This window comes from Oncorhynchus clarkii, chromosome 12 (genome assembly GCF_045791955.1).
Source record: "Oncorhynchus clarkii lewisi isolate Uvic-CL-2024 chromosome 12, UVic_Ocla_1.0, whole genome shotgun sequence".
Lineage (NCBI taxonomy): Eukaryota > Metazoa > Chordata > Actinopteri > Salmoniformes > Salmonidae > Oncorhynchus > Oncorhynchus clarkii.
In genome coordinates this window covers 50,826,186-50,846,151 of record NC_092158.1, presented here as the reverse complement: position 1 = coordinate 50,846,151, position 19,966 = coordinate 50,826,186, and the positions used below count along the sequence as shown (strand labels likewise).

General features: G+C 49.9%; 1 protein-coding gene across 3 annotated transcripts in view; it reads left to right on the top strand.

The window, feature by feature from the left end:
• Positions 1-19,966, top strand: part of LOC139420780 (protein Jade-1-like) — a 141,958-nt gene that overhangs the window by 114,755 nt on the left and 7,237 nt on the right. For all 3 annotated transcript variants that reach the window (XM_071171038.1, XM_071171036.1, XM_071171039.1), the window contains 2 exons: positions 9,061-9,178; positions 18,817-18,948. In XM_071171038.1, coding sequence (XP_071027139.1) covers positions 9,061-9,178; positions 18,817-18,948 — 250 coding nt within the window. The remainder of the gene's footprint in view (positions 1-9,060; positions 9,179-18,816; positions 18,949-19,966) is intronic.

Below are 19,966 nucleotides of genomic sequence, written 5' to 3'. Positions count from 1 at the left end.
AAAGTCTGAGCTCTTCAGTAAGGCCATTCTACAGCCAATGTTTGTCTATGGAGATTGCGTGGCTCTGTGCTCAGTTTTATACACCTGTCAGCAACGGGTGGGGCTGAAATAGCCAAATCCAGTCATTTGAAGGGGTGTCCACATTCTTTTGTATATATAGTTTTAATCCTAACTTTAGCCCCATGCGGAGGCTCAATGAATGCTTTGATGACTTACGATTGACCAACAACAACAAGCTACACACGCCACTCTCGTTGAAAAGCAAAGAGCAGCAGCACAAACTACACAATTTCTCTCTCTCTACTACAGCAGGTGCTTTCGAATACGAATGGGTCCTTCCAAACAAGTCCGTTAAAATTACACATACCCGTGACAATCAGATCTGACCCAGACCGTGACATTATTTCGAATTCTGGATCTGGACCCACTCTGGTCCCAGATAGAGTCTTGGGTATTCGGGTACAGGTGGATCCTTGAAGACCTCTTTATATTTTATGCCATGTAGCAGATGCTTTTATCCAAAGTGACTTAACAGTGATAAGCGCATACATTTTACGTGTTGGTAGCCCCGGGAATCAAACCCACAATCCTGGCGGTGAAAGCGCCATGCTCTACCAACTGAGCCATACAGGATATCTCTCCCTCTCTGTCTGTCTGTCTGTCTTTCTCTCTCTCGCACTGCGTCTTTCTACTGTCCTGTTCAGAGAACTAGCAGCAGAGTAGGTTGAGAGTGAGCGGGGGAGCTTGTCCGTCTGTCGGTCTATGCCAGAGACCCACGTTGCGCCGCTGTACTCTCCTCTATCTGCTTTAGCACTCGGGCTCAGTAGCACAATGGATTGGGCCGAACCAGAACGTGTTATTGTCTAGTGAATGAGCTTCTATTTCATATGAATGTCAGCTAGTGTTTTGTTGTCGGACCTCAACGGATAATGAAGTCCTCCACGTCCCCACATTCACCTAGTATACACTGACACTCTGCTCTAGCCCTTTTGACACGCTTTCCTGAGAGGGATATGTCACACTAATTAAAGTAGTCTCTGCTATATCCATGTAGTCTGCCAGTGGGGAGATGCTGTTGCTCTCCCTCTCCAGGGTGTTGCTCAGTGATATTGTTACAGTCACCAATGTACACGTGTATCCCTCTACTCATTAATTGTGTATCAGCTTCACTGTTTTATTAACTGTAAAGCCCTACAGAGAGTCAGTGGTGAGGGCTGCATCCCATATCGCAATATTATTTTTGGATTGTATTATATCTGTACTTTGATTCCAAGCGTTGATTTGTTTTAAAAAAATGTCAGAATTTCTTCCTAGGTAGCGTTAGCTAGCACTAATCGGCTGTATCTGCGGCAAAACTCTGGTATTTTTCATCCAATAGCATGTTCACCATCTATTTAACCCTTGTGTAGTCCTAACATTCTGTATACTCCCCTTGTCATAAGGGTAAAAAATGACCCACCTTCACTAAACCCCTAAAATGAAGCAGCTTAATTGAATTTTAAACCCCAAATCTATTTTGCATGAAGAAACATCACACACCTTGAATATCTGGATTTTCCCTCTTCCCAGTGTAGAAAGACTGCATTTAATTAGTGGACACCACTCGTTTTATTACAACATACCTGTCATAATTGTTTTCTTTACTCAAGTAGAGGTTTATTATTATTATTATTATTGCTAAAGGTACTGCATAGGTTTAAACATACATTTTAGCATGAGATAGCACTTTTATAGCCTAAGAGAGTAGTAGAAATGTGCAGAAAGTAGTTATGAATGCATTTTATTGAAGGAAAACAATAACAGTCTTGAACTTTCTTGGAAACAGTGATAAATTCTTATATACTGTACAGTGAGGAATTCAACTACAAAATACTAGTCTTCTCCCATGCATGGACTTTACAGATGTATTTCTCACATGTGCAGCACATGGTATTTGTTTTATAGACCTTCTTTGGGAGCAGAATTGGCATCTCCTCCTCTTGTCTGCTGCAGTCTCAGGTGGATCAGGACAATATTCAGCCCCCTGTACAGCTTTCACAAGCGCTGCAGAGGCTGCTGTGTGGACGAGGCGCTCCCTTCTTTGAATGTGTGGGGTTACAAGTGCTTTTCCCAGCTGCTCCAGGAACACCCTCCTCTTGCATCAGGCATCCAGGTTGGGTTGATCTTGTTCCATATCACAAAAGCATTCTATGAGGACACATCAATGATGTTATGGAAGATGACCAGGGGCCATTTGGACAGTCATCCTCCTGCAGCTGTAAGTTCCAGTCACCTTGTCCAGGTCGTCCACACCTCCTTTGTTGTAGTTGTAGTACAGGATGATGGCTGGCTTCCTGTCCTCACGATCACTTTTCTCAGCCATTTCGTGCAGTGTGCTCAGGAAGACCACATTCTTGTTCCTTTTTGGGAGGTAGAGTAGGGGTGAAGGCAAACTTTGACGAGAAAGCCTCTCTCCCCCTTGTTGCGAGGAGTGCAGGGAGGAGCTCAGGCTTGTTCTTTCTAACTGTGCCAACCATGGCGATCTTCCTCTTCTGGAGCTGCTGGCTGAGTTCATAAGAGATGAAGAAGTTGTCACACGTGACATTGTGCCCCCTCAGTCCATCTGTCACATCAAGCACAACCCGCATCCCCTGGATTGTGCATCACAGGCCACCCATATCTTGATGCCATACTTTGCTGGCTTGCTGGGCATATACTGCCGGAAAGGACAGCGACGTTTTGACAAAAAAAAGATTACTATCAGTAATTAGTATCCGTGTCACAGAAAACAATCACATAAATCAATGATATTACAGCAATACATAATAAAATGAACAGTGAAAATCACTTACATTACAGATATGAAAATAAAAATGTACCTCCTGAATGGAACCAGTTGCTCATCCACTGTTACCTCTACAACCCTGGGCCTGAAGTATGGCAGACGCTACACCCACTTCTCCCGGACCTCTCTTATGGCCGCCGGTTTGTCTCTCTCGCGTGTCTCGCAGGTCTTGACTCACGGTTATCAAACGGTAACATTCTTGAGAAAGTGTGAAAGACATTGTGGCACGGAAAATTGCCCTTCCACTCTCTGCATCAAATTTGTCAATTCCAGGATGATGTTTTTGATGGCTGGTGTGATGAACATGTAGAATGTGGAGGCGATGTCCTGGGCATGGGCAACTGCATGTCTTGTGGGCCCTGGGGTCATCCTTATGACATTTTGTGCTGCCATCCTGCCCTGGTTGTCATGAGATGTCAAGGACCATGTTATTTTGCTGACAAAAATGTGTCTCTTTCAGCTTGGGGGATTTCTTCATCTGAAGATGATGCATCGCGCTCTGGGTTGTAATTCCTCCCCATCTTCTTTCTTCAGATACCTCCTCCTCTTCTAAATCATTGTTCTCTTGTTCCTCCTGGACATCTGAAAATAATCAGATCTACGACCTTTTGGGCGCTGAAACGTGCAGTCATGACTTCAGCAAAAGAGAGAACTGGGGGGACTGTCATCTGCAGCACCTTTATAGTCTCTGACTGTGTTCCCCATTAGTAAACAATGCATTCAATAAATGGTTGTTTTGTCCGAATTTGTACGTTTTTTTGTCTGTGAACTTGAGTCATGTGTGGGGTCGAGGAGGGGAGATGCTGCACGTGCACAAGAGTTCAAACCGTAGCACACAATCTTAATTTCTCATTTTGTGTGTGTGGTTTTTATGGTGTATAAAATAATTTTTATAACTGCCGGGTCAAAAATGACCCTCCAACAATCTTTGTACCCTGGTGGTGTACAGCTTACATGGAAATATGAACAAATGTTTCACTTTTTCTAATGTTAGGGTCACTCTAGCAAAAGTCATCCAATTTCAAGTTGGAAATATATAATTTAGGAGGTTTTCTCTGTTGTTAAACATATCGGCAGGTCATTTTTGACCCTTAAGACAACACAAGGGTTAAATAGTGACTCAACATTTGTTCCGCACTTTTTTTTCCATGACTGATCAAAACACATTTTCTCATACTGTCTTTTGCCTCTGCAGCAGACATGTAGTGAGCAATATGTCAGGACATCAAATACCAATAAAATCGCAGTATAGAATCGCAATCCAGATCGTATCTGCACTTAATTATCATGGTAAAATCGTATTGTGAAATCCCTGGAACTTCCCAGCACCTATTCCTTACATAGTGCACTACTTTTGACAATACACTATACAGGGAATAAGGTGCAATTTGGGATGCAGCCGAGGTGTTCTCGCCTCTCCCTCTCTGGGGCTCTGGCCAGCCCTTCTAGGATCAGTGTTGGGATCGTCTCTGATGCACACGGTGCACCTCCAGCCCGGGACAGCTGCATTTCCACGCCACGTCCCATGCCTGGTTGTCAGGGGAGTGGCGTCGGTGCTGTGCATGTGAGCACGCAGATCCGTTTCACGCCGCGGTCCCCGAGACCTGGACCGCGAGCGCTCACCCGACGCATCTGCTGTCATCGTGCCCTAATTAAATCAACAGGTGTCTGGCAGGAGAGGAGCGGAGCGGCCCCTGTTCAGTCCACTTATTACACCACCAATACTCACTCTATCCTCGCTGTCTCTCTGTGCTACAGAGTCAGGGAGGAGGGAGAGATGGCGTGTGTGCGATTGGGGAAGTGATCAGAGCGAGAGGGAAGAAACTGAGAGACATCTGTTTACTATGTGGTATGGGAGCAGTTGGCCCTGCTCGGCACAGTAAATACACCACCAAGGCCTCTGTGTACGGGGGGAGAGAGGGAGCGAGGGGGTGGATGAAGGGATAGAGGAGGGAACAGATAAGGATGTAGAGGGGGAGAAAGAGGAGAATAGAAAGTAGGTGAAAAGCTGTTTGCTCTGCGTGTGCTATGGAAGAGGAGTGGCCCCTTAGCAGTTATCTGTACTCCTATCCCGGGGCCGAAGGACAACATGAGGGAGGGAGGTAGAGAGAGGGGATAGTATGGATTGGAGAAATTGCTAAAGATGCGAGAGGTTAATAGGGTGTGTCCCAAATGGCCCCCTGTTCCCTATATTGTGCACTCTGGTCCCATGTCAAAGTGCATTATAAAGGGAATAAGGTTCCATTTGGGACGCAGGCACAGATTAGAGCGGGAGGGAAGTGCCTGCCCCCCCCCCCCCATTTGAAGGTCTTCCGTTCCTCATCCCCCCCTCAACTTGTTGTTAAAAACAGCCCTCCCACCACCACTCGTAATCTAACACAGTTACTGAACATTGTGTCCCACATGAAAATCTATTTTTATCCTACTTAGAAGTAATAGAATACTTAGGATAGCTGGCCACCAGACAACTTAATAAGGAAACTAGCAGCAAGCGATACCAAACATTAGGCCTCTGGTTATCTCCTCCCACACAGCGGCAGTGTGCTGGCCGTGTCTCCTCTGTTAACCGTTTGTTAATGTAATATCCCCATCAGCGGAATACATTGGGACACTATTCATGTTTTGTTCCTGCTGGAGCTAAACGTAGCGGGGAGAGGAGAACAGTAATGTGTGTGTGTGTGTGTGTGTGTGTGTGTGTGTGTGTGTGTGTGTGGTTTCTCAACATAAATGAATGCTGTAGTAGTGCTGGTATTCTTCTCGGACACTGTTTGCACTCTCCTGTTGGCTGGTGTGATATACCGTGTCATTGAGAGATGCCAGTTGAGTCCTTGGTGATGCCAGATCAGATGTGTGCCTTTTTTTGTTGTGCGCTGTTGTGTGCGCGTTCCTGCGTTGTCTATGCGCGCGTGCTGTCTGCGTCAGTGTGCGAGACAGACAGGCGGGCGGGACGGCGAGAACAGATCTGTCCTTTGTGGCGTGTCTGGGTGGCTCAGCTCCATCGTGCTGTACCATCTGAGTGACAGAGCGGACGCCTCGCACAGCACAGCCTGGCTGGCTGGCAGACAAAGACAGCGTTTTCTTTCTGACTGCGCAGTACTTTTCATCCTCTGTCATTACGCTCTGTCCGTCTGTCTGTCGGCGTCCGTCTGTCTGTCGGCGTCCGTCTGTCTGTCGGCGTCCCCGTCTGTCTGTCGGCGTCCGTCTCTGTCGGCGTCCGTCTGTCTGTCGGCGTCCGTCCGTCTGTCTGTCGGCGTCCGTCCGTCTGTCTGTCGGCGTCCGTCCGTCTGTCTGTCGGCGTCCGTCTGTCGGCGTCCTTCTTGTCTGTCTTTTTTTTTCTCTCTCACATATCTGTTTTCATGTCAGCCGTATCCCCTCCTCTCTTGCCCCTCTTCCCATCATCACTGTGACTAATCCTTAGTCACACACTCTCATTGATAAAGATGCACACTTAAATGTGCTGGAGAAGGGGGAAAAACACACTCTCACACAGATGTGCTTTGACACAGGACACACTGGGAGCCCTCAGACGTGTGTGTGTATCCTGTTCCTGGCTGTGAGCCAGCCTCTCTCTGTTTTACTGGGGACTACTCCAGAGTGGGTTGGCTATGGCCTAACCCAGCAGCTTCCCGAGGGGGAGGCTAGTCGCTCCAGCTCTCCACAACACACACACACACACACACCGCTACTCCTTCGACAGCCACATTGTCCCACTGCCAAACCAGAGCCCCATAAACACACATGAAAACATATGAAAGTGATTGGGGGGGGGGTGATGCTGCTGCTAAGAGAATTAGTCGAGTTTCTACCCCTGGCTGCAGTCTAGTTACACCCCTACCCTTCTACCCCGCGTCTGGGAGGTTGATACTGAATAGAGACGGAGAGAGAGGGAAGCTGGGTGGTTTTAGTGGGGCCTTTCTCTCTGCTATAGATCCAACCTGGTTATTATAATGGGTTCAGAGGACTGTGTGACGTGTGTCTCTGTCTCTGGGTGTGTTTCTGTCTCTGGGTGTGTCTCTGTCTCTGGGTGTGTCTCTGTCTCTGGGTGTGTCTCTGTCTCTGGGTGTGTCTCTGTCTCTGGGTGTGACGTGTGTCTCTGTCTCTGGGTGTGACGTGTGTCTGTCTCTGGGTGTGTCTCTGTCTCTGGGTGTGACGTGTGTCTCTGGGTGTGTCTCTGTCTCTGGGTGTGTCTCTGTCTCTGGGTGTGACGTGTGTCTCTGTCTCTGGGTGTGTCTCTGGGTGTGTCTCTGGGTGTGACGTGTGTCTCTCTGTCTCTGGGTGTGACGTGTGTCTCTCTGTCTCTGGGTGTGACATCTGTCTCTCTGTCTCTGGGTGTGACGTCTGTCTCTCTGTCTCTGGGTGTGACGTGTGTCTCTGGGTGTGACGTGTCTCTCTGGGTGTGGGGTGTGACGTGTCTCTCTGGGTGTGACGTGTGTCTCTCTGTCTCTGGGTGTGACGTGTGTCTCTCTGTCTCTGGGTGTGACGTGTGTCTCTCTGTCTCTGGGTGTGACGTGTGTCTCTCTGTCTCTGGGTGTGACGTGTGTCTCTCTGTCTCTGGGTGTGACGTGTGTCTCTGGGTGTGTCTCTGGGTGTGTCTCTGGGTGTGTCTCTGGGTGTGTCTCTGGGTGTGTCTCTGGGTGTGTCTCTGGGTGTGACGTGTGTCTCTGGGTGTGACGTGTGTCTCTGGGTGTGACGTGTGTCTCTGGGTGTGACGTGTGTCTCTGGGTGTGACGTGTGTCTCTGGGTGTGACGTGTGTCTCTGGGTGTGACGTGTGTCTCTCTGTCTCTGGGTGTGACGTGTGTCTCTCTGTCTCTGGGTGTGACGTGTGTCTCTCTGTCTCTGGGTGTGACGTGTGTCTCTGGGTGTGACGTGTGTCTCTGGGTGTGACGTGTCTCTCTGGGTGTGACGTGTCTCTCTGGGTGTGACGTGTCTCTCTGGGTGTGACGTGTGTCTCTCTGTCTCTGGGTGTGACGTGTGTGTCTCTCTGTCTCTGGGTGTGACGTGTGTGTCTCTCTGGGTGTGACGTGTGTGTCTCTCTCTGGGTGTGACGTGTGTCTCTCTGGGTGTGACCTGTGTCTCTCTGTCTCTGGGTGTGACCTGTGTCTCTCTGTCTCTGGGTGTGACCTGTGTCTCTCTGTCTCTGGGTGTGACCTGTGTCTCTCTGTCTCTGGGTGTGACGTGTGTCTCTCTGGGTGTGACCTGTGTCTCTCTGTCTCTGGGTGTGACCTGTGTCTCTCTGTCTCTGGGTGTGACCTGTGTCTCTCTGTCTCTGGGTGTGACCTGTGTCTCTCTGTCTCTGGGTGTGACCTGTGTCTCTCTGTCTCTGGGTGTGACATGTCTCTCTGTCTCTGGGTGTGACCTGTGTCTCTCTGTCTCTGGGTGTGACCTGTGTCTCTCTGTCTCTGGGTGTGACCTGTGTCTCTCTGTCTCTGGGTGTGACCTGTGTCTCTGTCTCTGGGTGTGACCTGTGTCTCTCTGTCTCTGGGTGTGACCTGTGTCTCTGTCTCTGGGTGTGACGTGTCTCTCTGTCTCTGGGTGTGACGTGTGTCTCTCTGTCTCTGGGTGTGACCTGTGTCTCTCTGTCTCTGGGTGTGACCTGTGTCTCTCTGTCTCTGGGTGTGACCTGTGTCTCTCTGTCTCTGGGTGTGACCTGTGTCTCTCTGTCTCTGGGTGTGACCTGTGTCTCTCTGTCTCTGGGTGTGACCTGTGTCTCTCTGTCTCTGGGTGTGACGTGTGTCTCTCTGTCTCTGGGTGTGACGTGTGTCTCTCTGTCTCTGGGTGTGACGTGTGTCTCTCTGTCTCTGGGTGTGACGTGTGTCTCTCTGTCTTTGGGTGTGACATGTCTCTCTGGGTGTGACGTGTGTCTCTCTGTCTCTGGGTGTGACCTGTGTCTCTCTGTCTCTGGGTGTGACCTGTGTCTCTCTGTCTCTGGGTGTGACCTGTGTCTCTCTGTCTCTTGGTGTGACCTGTGTCTCTCTGTCTCTGGGTGTGACCTGTGTCTCTCTGTCTCTGGGTGTGACCTGTGTCTCTCTGTCTCTGGGTGTGACCTGTGTCTCTCTGTCTCTGGGTGTGACCTGTGTCTCTCTGTCTCTGAGTGTGACCTGTGTCTCTCTGTCTCTGGGTGTGACGTGTGTCTCTCTGTCTCTGGGTGTGACGTGTGTCTCTCTGTCTCTGGGTGTGACGTGTGTCTCTCTGTCTCTGGGTGTGACGTGTGTCTCTCTGTCTCTGGGTGTGGCAGGTGAGGAACCTGTGCTACATGGTCACGCGGCGGGAGAAGATGAAGAGTTCCCTGTGTGACCTCCAGGAGAAGATTTTCCACCTGCAGATCCAGCTGCTGGAGGAGGACCTAGCTGGAGGTGAGTGGCACAAACACACACACACACACACCCGCACACACACGATCAGAGAGCCCAAACACAAGCCACCAGCTGCAGTGTAGGGCTGTGTTTGACAGAAACAGACATACATACAGTATTACACTGCTGTGACTTCCTTCCTGTTATAACCTCACAGGGTGAATTCAGGACAGCAGTATGTGGCCCTGTTCTAATACTTTCAAAATGCACCCTTATCTCCTTGTTCAATATTTTAAACATGCATCCTTCCCTCCTTGAGGTAATATGGGAATGGGATGGAGCCCTTGGTCATGATTTAGGGAATACTTCAGGTTTCCATTCCATTCCCATGTGACTTCAAGGATGGAGGGAGGGAAGGATGCACGTGTAAAGTATTTGAACCGAGCCCGTCCCAGCTTTGCAGAGGCAGATGGGTAGGGCCCTTCCTGAGTTAGTGCCTACATGGACTGCTGCTCTTCAGCTTAGGCTGCGTTCAGCCCTCAAAGCCCAGTGACTGTCTAGCGGATTCACTCTTAAGGACGAGATGGTAGACACAAAGCAATATGCCATCACTGTGGAAGCTGAGATCATCCAGACACGGCCTGCGTCCCCATTGGCACCCTATTCCCCACATAGTATACTACTTTTGACCAGGGCCCATAGGGCTCTGGGCAAAAGTAGTGCATTACCTAGGGTATAAGGGTGCCATTTGGGACGCAGGCCGTGTTATGCGCTCTAGCTATACTCGGCGTTGGTTGGCTGTCCGTCTGCTGTACGGGTGGAACATGGGAATAGCCCCGTGTTCTGTGTTGGGAGTCTAGCCGTGACGTGGGGAAAGAGAACCTGTCTCCTCTCCCTTTGTGACAGGCTAACTGATGGTTATTGTGAGCTGGCAGGGGAGGGAGGGAGAGAGATTCATAGAGAAGAAGAGGGAGAGAGTACCTGACCACTGTGACTGACCCAGACTTAAGGAAAGCTTCTGACTATGTACAGACTCAGTGAGCATAGCCTTGCTATTGAGAAAGGCCGCCGTAGGCAGACCTGGCTCTCAAGAGATGACCGGCTATGTGCACACTGCCCACAAAATGAGGTGGGAACTGCTGCACTTCCTGCTGAATGTATGACCATATTAGAGATACATATTTCCCTCAGATTACACAGATCCACAAGGAATTCAAAAAACAAAGCCAATTTTGATGAACTCCCATATTTACTGGGTGAAATAACACAGTGTGTCACAGCAGCAAGATGTGTGACCTGTTGCCACAAGAAAATCCATATTTGTTTATTTATTTTCCCTTTTGTACTTTAACTATTTGCACATTGTTATAACACTGTACATAGACATAATATGACATGTGTCTTTTATTCTTTTGGAACTTCTGTGAGTGTGATGTTTACTGTAAATGTTTGTTTATTTCACTTTTGTTTATTATCTACTTCAATTGCTTTGGCAATGTAAACATGTTTCCCCATGCCAATAAAGCCCTTAAATTGAAATTGAATTGAGAGAGCGAGCGCGATGTGGAGGAAAAGAGAGGGATATGAGAGAGGTCGCCCAGTCATTATGATACTGACAGCCCCATCTTTCTCCATCTAAGCGAGCAGGGTGCAGGCAGAGGGCCCGGTCTGCTAAGTCCCAAATGGCGCCCTACTCCCTTCCTAGTGTGTGCAACTTTTGACCAGGGCCCACGGGTGCCCTGGTGAAAAGTAGTGCTCCACATAGGGTGTAGGGTGCCATTTGGGCCGCAAGCCACTGAAAGCAGTGTGTTCTATCGCGGAGCTATCTGTCCCCTCCCCCGGCTGTGTGTCGGCCCCTCATTTCCATGTGTGAATAGATATGGCTGCTTAGCGCCGGGCAGCCAACACAGGCCCCTGATAGCGCTGAGAAGTGCAGTTGGGAGGTCCTACTACACATCAGCGGGCTTTGGAGGCTCAGGAATGATGAACACTGCAAATTGAGTACCGGCTGGAGAGACTCGCAAAACTCCCCAGGCTAACACACACACACACACACGGACAAGCGTGCCACACAGACATAGGTAAAAGGACACACACGCGCAAGGACTCTCACAACCGCACACACATACACGCTTCCTTTTCCACACACAGACAGATCCCACTCCAACACACACCTGAACTAACAGGCAATTCCTCTTTCAAATGTTAATATGCACATAAATTCCCACCCAAGCCCCGCCCCTTTTCCAAGACACACACACTTCTTTCTCTAGTTTCTCCTTAAGACTCTAGAGAGTCCTGGCTAGTTATTCTGTAACAGGGTGGCTCGTTTCCCATTCCTTCTGACAGACACACAGGGGAAACCCTCAGTCTCTTTGCCCTGGGCCCTTTACTTGGCCAAGTGGAGTAGTGTGTAAAGACTATTGTCACGCCTGTGAGTGTGGTTACTATGGGCCCAGTACTGGGGCCAGAGGGAGGACATGGACACTGCAGGTTGACTACCACTACACCACAACTACTCACATGACTGGGGGCTGTAATGGAGTCAGTGAGAGTCCCAAATGGCACCCTGTTCCCTATGGGCCCTGGTCAAAACTGTTGCGTTATAGGGTGCATATTTGGAATGCAGATTTTTCTGTCTAGGGATATCCTACATTCAAGTCTAGCCTTAAAGGTTCCTTTCTACTGGCTTACCTTCCTGTAGACGTGTGTGGAGGGGATTCTGGGCTGAGCTCTTTGTCTTCTAGAGCGAGAAGGAGAGGAGGTGGTAGAGGGAGCATGCGAGAGAAGAAGAGGAAGTTGTATAGGGAGCATGCGATAGGAGAGGAAGTGGTAGAGGGAGCAGGAGAGGAAGTGGTAGAGGGAGCAGGAGAGAGAAGGAGAGGAAGTGGTAGAGGGAGCATGCGAGAGAAGAAGAGGAAGTTGTATAGGGAGCATGCGATAGGAGAGGAAGTGGTAGAGGGAGCAGGAGAGGAAGTGGTAGAGGGAGCATGAGAGAGAAGGAGAGGAAGTGGTAGAGGGAGCAGGAGAGGAAGTGGTAGAGGGTGCGGTAGAGGGAGCAGGAGAGGAAGTGGTAGAGGGAGCAGGAGAGGAAGTGGTAGAGGGAGCAGGAGAGGAAGTGGTAGAGGGAGCAGGAGAGGAAGTGGTAGAGGGAGTAGGAGAGGAAGTGGTAGAGGGAGCAGGAGAGGAAGTGGTAGAGGGAGCAGGAGAGGAAGTGGTAGAGGGAGCAGGAGAGGAAGTGGTAGAGGGCTCAGGAGAGAGAAGGAGAGGAAGCGGTAGAGAGGGAGCATGCGAGAGAAGGAGAGGAATCGGTAGAGAGGGAGCATGCAAGAGAAGGAGAGGAAGCGGTAGAGAGGGAGCATGCGAGAGAAGGAGAGGAAGCGGTAGAGAGGGAGCATGCGAGAGAAGGAGAGGAAGCGGTAGAGAGGGAGCATGCGAGAGGAGAGGAAGCGGTAGAGAGGGAGCATGCGAGAGAAGGAGAGGAAGCGGTAGAGAGGGAGCATGCGAGAGAAGGAGAGGAAGTGGTAGAGAGGGAGCATGCGAGAGGAAGTGGTAGAGAGGGAGCATGCGAGAGGAAGTGGTAGAGAGGGAGCATGCGAGAGGAAGTGGTAGAGAGGGAGCATGCGAGAGGAAGTGGTAGAGAGGGAGCATGCGAGAGGAAGTGGTAGAGAGGGAGGAAGCGAGAGGAAGTGGTAGAGGGAGCATGCGAGAGGAAGTGGTAGAGGGAAGTGGTAGAGGGAGCATGCGAGAGGAAGTGGTAGAGAGGGAGGAAGTGGTAGAGAGGGAGCATGCGAGAGGAAGTGGTAGAGGGAGCATGCGAGAGGAAGTGGTAGAGGGAGCATGCGAGAGGAAGTGGTAGAGAGGGAGCATGCGAGAGGAAGCGGTAGAGAGGGAGCATGCGAGAGAAGGAGAGGAATCGGTAGAGAGGGAGCATGCAAGAGAAGGAGAGGAAGCGGTAGAGAGGGAGCATGCGAGAGAAGGAGAGGAAGCGGTAGAGAGGGAGCATGCGAGAGAAGGAGAGGAAGCGGTAGAGAGGGAGCATGCGAGAGGAGAGGAAGCGGTAGAGAGGGAGCATGCGAGAGAAGGAGAGGAAGCGGTAGAGAGGGAGCATGCGAGAGAAGGAGAGGAAGTGGTAGAGAGGGAGCATGCGAGAGGAAGTGGTAGAGAGGGAGCATGCGAGAGGAAGTGGTAGAGAGGGAGCATGCGAGAGGAAGTGGTAGAGAGGGAGCATGCGAGAGGAAGTGGTAGAGAGGGAGCATGCGAGAGGAAGTGGTAGAGAGGGAGCATGCGAGAGGAAGTGGTAGAGAGGGAGGAAGCGAGAGGAAGTGGTAGAGGGAGCATGCGAGAGGAAGTGGTAGAGGGAAGTGGTAGAGGGAGCATGCGAGAGGAAGTGGTAGAGAGGGAGGAAGTGGTAGAGAGGGAGCATGCGAGAGGAAGTGGTAGAGGGAGCATGCGAGAGGAAGTGGTAGAGAGGGAGCATGCGAGAGGAAGTGGTAGAGAGGGAGCATGCGAGAGGAAGTAGTAGAGAGGGAGCATGCGAGAGGAAGTGGTAGAGAGGGAGCATGCGAGAGGAAGTGGTAGAGAGGGAGCATGCGAGAGGAAGTGGTAGAGAGGGAGCATGCGAGAGGAAGTGGTAGAGAGGGAGCATGCGAGAGGAGGAGAGGAAGTGGTAGAGAGGGAGCATGCGAGAGGAGCAGAGGAAGTGGTAGAGAGGGAGCATGCGAGAGGAGAGGAAGTGGTAGAGGGAGCATGCGAGAGGAAGTGGTAGAGGGAGCATGCGAGAGGAAAGGAAGTGGTAGAGGTAGCTTGCGAGAGAGAGGAAGTGGTAGAGGGAGCATGCGAGAGGAGAGGAAGTGGTAGAGGGAGCATGCGAGAGGAAGTGGTAGGGGGAGTGTAAAGAAGCTCTGGTGTCGTGCTAATGAGCGCAGGTAAGAAGTGGGGCACGGTGCAACAAACACACACACACACACACACACACAGACACACCGCAGCTGAGTGCTCCCAGAAAGAGAGGAAATTAACCACACACTTCAAAAAGACGAATCCCTTGGAGGCACTGCACCTAACTGACAACGCCAGAAAATGTAAATGAGAGGAGGGGGGAGTGAGAGGGGGGGAAAGAGGGAGAAGTGTGATAGGGGGGAGAGGGAGAAGTGTGATAGGGGGGAGAGGGAGAAGTGTGATAGGGGGGGAAGAGAGGGAGAAGTGTGATAGGGGGGGAAGAGAGGGAGAAGTGTGATAGGGGGGAAGAGAGGGAGAAGTGTGATAGGGGGGAAGAGAGGGAGAAGTGTGATAGGGGGGGGAAGAGAGGGAGAAGTGTGATAGGGGGGAAGAGAGGGAGAAGTGTGATAGGGGGGGAAGAGAGGGAGAAGTGTGATAGGGGGAAGAGAGGGAGAAGTGTGATAGGGGGGAAGAGAGGGAGAAGTGTGATAGGGGGGGAAGAGAGGGAGAAGTGTGATAGGGGGGGAAGAGAGGGAGAAGTGTGATAGGGGGAAGAGAGGGAGAAGTGTGATAGGGGGAAGAGAGGGAGAAGTGTGATAGGGGGAAGAGAGGGAGAAGTGTGATAGGGGGGGGAAGAGAGGGAGAAGTGTGATAGGGGGGAAGAGAGGGAGAAGTGTGATAGGGGGGAAGAGAGGGAGAAGTGTGATAGGGGGGGAAGAGAGGGAGAAGTGTGATAGGGGGGGAAGAGAGGGAGAAGTGTGATAGGGGGGAAGAGAGGGAGAAGTGTGATAGGGGGGAAGAGAGGGAGAAGTGTGATAGGGGGGGAGAGAGGGAGAAGTGTGATAGGGGGGGAGAGAGGGAGAAGTGTGATAGGGGGGAGAGAGGGAGAAGTGTGATAGGGGGGGAAGAGAGGGAGAAGTGTGATAGGGGGGGAAGAGAGGGAGAAGTGTGATAGGGGGGAAGAGAGGGAGAAGTGTGATAGGGGGAAGAGAGGGAGAAGTGTGATAGGGGGGAAGAGAGGGAGAAGTGTGATAGGGGGGAAGAGAGGGAGAAGTGTGATAGGGGGGAAGAGAGGGAGAAGTGTGATAGGGGGGGAGAGAGGGAGAAGTGTGATAGGGGGGGAAGAGAGGGAGAAGTGTGATAGGGGGGGAAGAGAGGGAGAAGTGTGATAGGGGGGGAAGAGAGGGAGAAGTGTGATAGGGGGGGAAGAGGGGGAGAAGTGTGAGGGGGGGAAGAGAGGGAGAAGTGTGAGGGGTGAAAGAGGGAGAAGTGTGATAGGGGGGAGAGGGAGAAGGGTGTGTGAGAGGGGTGGAAAGAGTGAGTGTGAGAGGGGTGGAAAGAGGGAGAAGTGTGAGAGGGGTGGAAAGAGGGAGAAGTGATAGTGGGGAGAAGAGGGGGGAGAGGGAGAAGTGAGGGGGGAGAGGGAGAAGTGGGAGGGGGGTGAGGGAGAAGTGAGGGGGGAGAGGGAGAAGTGAGGGGGGAGAGGGAGAAGTGGGAGGGGGGGGGGGGGAAGTGTGAGGGAGAAGTGTGAGGGAGAAGTGAGAGGGGGAGAGGGAGAAGTGAGAGGAGGGGGGCAGAGGGAGAAGTGGGAGGGAGAAGTGAGTGGGGGAGAGGAAGAAGTGAGAGGGGGAGAGGGAGAAGTGAGAGGGGGAGAGGGAGAAGTGAGAGGGGGGAAGGAAAAGGGAAAAGTGAGAGGGGGGAAGGAAAAGGGAAAAGTGAGAGGGGAGAAGGAAAAGGGAAAAGCGAGAGGGGAGAAGGAAAAGGGAAAAGTGAGAGGGGAGAAGGAAAAGGGAAAAGTGAGGGGAGGAGAGGGAAAAGTGAGAGGTGGGGGGAGAGGGAAAAGTGAGAGGTGGGGGGAGAGGGAAAAGTGAGAGGTGGGGGGAGAGGGAAAAGTGAGAGGTGGGGGGAGAGGGAAAAGTGAGAGGTGGGGGGAGAGGGAAAAGTGAGAGGTGGGGGGAGAGGGAAAAGTGAGAGGTGGGGGGAGAGGGAAAAGTGAGAGGTGGGGGAGAGGGAAAAGTGAGAGGTGGGGGGAGAGGGAAAAGTGAGAGGTGGGGGGAGAGGGAAAAGTGAGAGGGGGGGGAGAGGGAAAAGTGAGAGGTGGGGGAGAGGGAAAAGTGAGAGGTGGGGGGAGAGGGAAAAGTGAGAGGTGGGGGGAGAGGGAAAAGTGAGAGGTGGGGGAGAGGGAGAAGTGAGAGGGGGGAGGGAGAAGTGAGAGGGGAGAGGGAGAAGTGAGAGGGTGGAGGGAGAAGTGAGAGGGTGGAGGGAGAAGTGAGAGAGGGGGGAAAGAGAAAAAAACAACTGATCTGACTACAACGTTTCCAAATGTCTCTCCAAGTTGGTCCGTTGCAGAAAATGAGTTTTTTTTCTTCTTTCCGACAGCACACATATTCACAAAAATAGCTAACACATCACTCATACATATGACCTTCTATCCTACACACACTTACCGGCAGTATTCAGGCACGCACACACCCACACAACAGATCTGTTGAAAACAACATGGACACATGTGTACACACACACACACCCAGGGTAGCCTCCGTGTGAAACACAACCCTCCGGGAAGACACAGTGAGGTACCACTCAGCCCCCCCCCCCCCCCCCCCGTGCATGTCCTGCTCCTCCATCAAGGGGAAGCGTGATGGAGGGAGACCCTCAGTGCCCCCACAACTCAACTCGGCCTCTATTATAACCAGCATGAGAGGAAGTCAGGCGTGCACACCACCCGCTCCACTGTTGGTCTAAGCAGCGGGAGCGTGTTAAAACATGTCCCCCAACAATAAGTGTGGAAGGGGGGCGCCAACCCAACCGCACAGCTAGTGGGACGGTTCCTCAGCGGTGTGCTCTCCCTCTGTGTTATGTGTGTCTCTGTGTGTGTCCAAAGAGATGCTGGTGCAGATGTACAGTACCAGTCAACAGTTTTGACACACCTACTTGTTCAAGGGTTTTTCTTTGTTTTCTACGTTGTGGAATAATAGTGACATATGGAACCATGTAGTAACTAACAACAACAAAAAACGTTAAACAAATCAAAATATATATTTTATATTTGAGATTCTTCAAAGTAGCCACCTTTTGCCTTGATGACAGCTTTGCACACTCCTGGCATTCTCTCAACCAGCTTCATGAGGTAGTCGCCTGGAATGCATTTCAATTAACAGGTGTGCCTTGTTAAATAGTGGAATTTCTTTCCTTCTTACTAATGGGGAATTTGTTTTGTGTATTTCATTTCCTCTACATCATTGTATGACTCCTTTGAGCCAATTAGTTGTGTTGTAACAAGGTAGGGGTGGTATACAGAAGATAGCCATATTTGGTAAAATACCAAATCCACATTATGGCAAGAACAACTCAAATAAGCAAAGAGAAATGACAGTCCATCATTACTTTAAGACATGAAGGTCAGTCAAACCGGAAAATGGCAAGAACTTTGGAAGTTTCTTCTAAGTGCAGTCGAAAAACCATCAAGCGCTATGATGACGACCACCACAGGAAAGGATGACCCAGAGTTACTGTGCTGCAGAGGATCAGTTCATTAGTTACCAACCTCAGAAATCGCAGCCCAAATAAATGCGACACAGATTTCAAGTAACAGACATATCGCAACATCATTGTTCAGAGGATACTGTGTGAATCAGCATTCATGGTCAAATTACTGCAAATAAACCACTACTAAAGGACACCAATAAGAAGACGACTTGCTTGAGCCAAGAAACACAAGCAATGGACATTAGACCAGTGGAGATCTGTCCTTTGGTCTGATGAGTCCACATTTTAGATTTTTGGTTCCAACCGCCATGTCTTTGTGAGACACAGAGTGGCTACTTTGAAGAATACAGTATAACATTTGTTTAACTTTTTTGGGGGGGTTACTACATGATTCCATGTGTTATTTCATAGTTTTGATGTCTTCACTATTATTCTACAATGTAGAAAATAGTACAAAACAAGAAAACCCTTGAATGAGTAGTTGTCCAATTTTTTTAAACTGGTACTGTGTATTTACTGTAAGTGTGCTTGTTTGTGAGCGTATTTGTAGTTGTGAGTGTGGGTGGGTGGGTTTCCTGCGCCTCATAGTCCCCAATGACTATATTCAAGAGCTGTGAATAGAGGAGGGTGAAGGTTTTGACTGTGAGGGAGTTCTTTGGTCTGAGCTTTTCTGAGAAGTGGGACAGTTTCTCAGTTTGGTCATGGTTCATTTCTCTCATCACAACGATTAGTCCAGCTGGTGGGGTAAAAGGTGCCATTCTGGGGTCAGATTGCTCAGTTTCTCAGTGTAAGGTTCACTCTGACTGGAGGAGAGGGAAACTAAACCAGGAGGGAGACGAGGAGCCTCAGGGTACTGTTCACTGCTTAGTACTGACCCCCAATTTAGTTTAGGATAATGAAATCAAACATTGACTGCTACGTAGCCTCCTCAGTATTTGACTGTGTTAACATTATGCAGCTGTATTTAACTGCTACACAGCATGTGTTCCAAATGGCACCCTATTCCCTATATAGTGCACTACCTTTGACTGCAGCCCTGCAGAATATAGGGAATAGGCTGCCATTTGGGGCGCACACGGTATGTCCCCAAGGGCGCACGCGGTATGTCCCCAAGGGCACACGCGGTATGTCCCCAAGGGCACAGCCAATCAGTTTAAAAACACCAGTAGTTGATCTAGCGCATGAAGAAATATCCCGGTCTTGACCTGCCTCTCCCTGACTTCATGCTTGGCTGGCTCCTCTGCAATGTTGCTCTATTTCCTCTGCAGAGAAAACCATGAAGGGCCATAAGGGAAGACAGAACGGGGTGAAGGAGAAGGGGAAGGAGCGGCAGAAGAGCAGTCCGGAGAAGAAGAAAGAGAGGTGGAAGTCTGACAACGGCTCCCTCCTCAAACAGCTAGGTAGGTCTGACACACCACGGGGGTTTGTGTATGCGCTGCGAGTTTCCAGTCGAGTCGATGACGTGTATGACACCCACTCCCCCCTGAGTTGCTATCACACCTCCCCCGACTTGTCCAGGCTCGCACCATCGAGATCTGGGTGCTGATTCTACACCCTTCTTCTGAAGTGTGCACTTGCACACACTCCCTGTCATGGATTTAACAGTGTTGGAGAGCCAATGCCTAAATCAATCCAAAGCATTCAAATCAATTACTGGGAGTGTGCAAGTGCACACTTTGGGCGAAGTGTGGTGAATCAGGATGCAGCCTAGGTCTCCTCTGGGATACCATCTCTGGAGAATGTGTCGGTGCTGAGCAATTAGTACATTTTGAGATTTCGGTGTATTTTAAAAAAATAAAAATAATATTGCGTTTTTCAGTTTCGATTATTTTGGTTGAATGCTGTAACATAGAATAAAATAATTTTTATAAAAGTCCCATGATGTTAGTGATGCCCATTACTGCTTATCACTTATTAACCATAATTTATTCACATAAATTAAATATTTTATTAAATAAAGTTATGTATACATCTTTATTTTTTTGGTGACTTTATCTCATCTCTACAGAGCTGCTGCCTGGGAAAAAAAATCACTATTTTAGTAGTTCTTCAAAGTAAATAAGGCATCCTTTTATGACTACTGAATACCAACTATCAATCACTTAGATCATGTATTTTCAGGTAGAGATACCTCCCGAAGCAACAGCTGCTCTCTATATCACCTCACGATCGCATGTTCTTCTGTTTCTTGAGTAGCAGACCTAAAAGAAACAAAGCCCGGACAAGTAGATGCGCAATGGATTGTGGTCATTGTAGTTAGTTTAGCACATAAAATGTTGTAATTATGTCAAATATTATCCTGTTGGAAACGACAACTCCCTACTACATTGCACAGTTCAGGCTGGATCTGATTTATATCTAAGGAAACTGCAATGTGCGCATTGAGCTTAGAAGGGAATAAAAGTGAAAATTAAATAA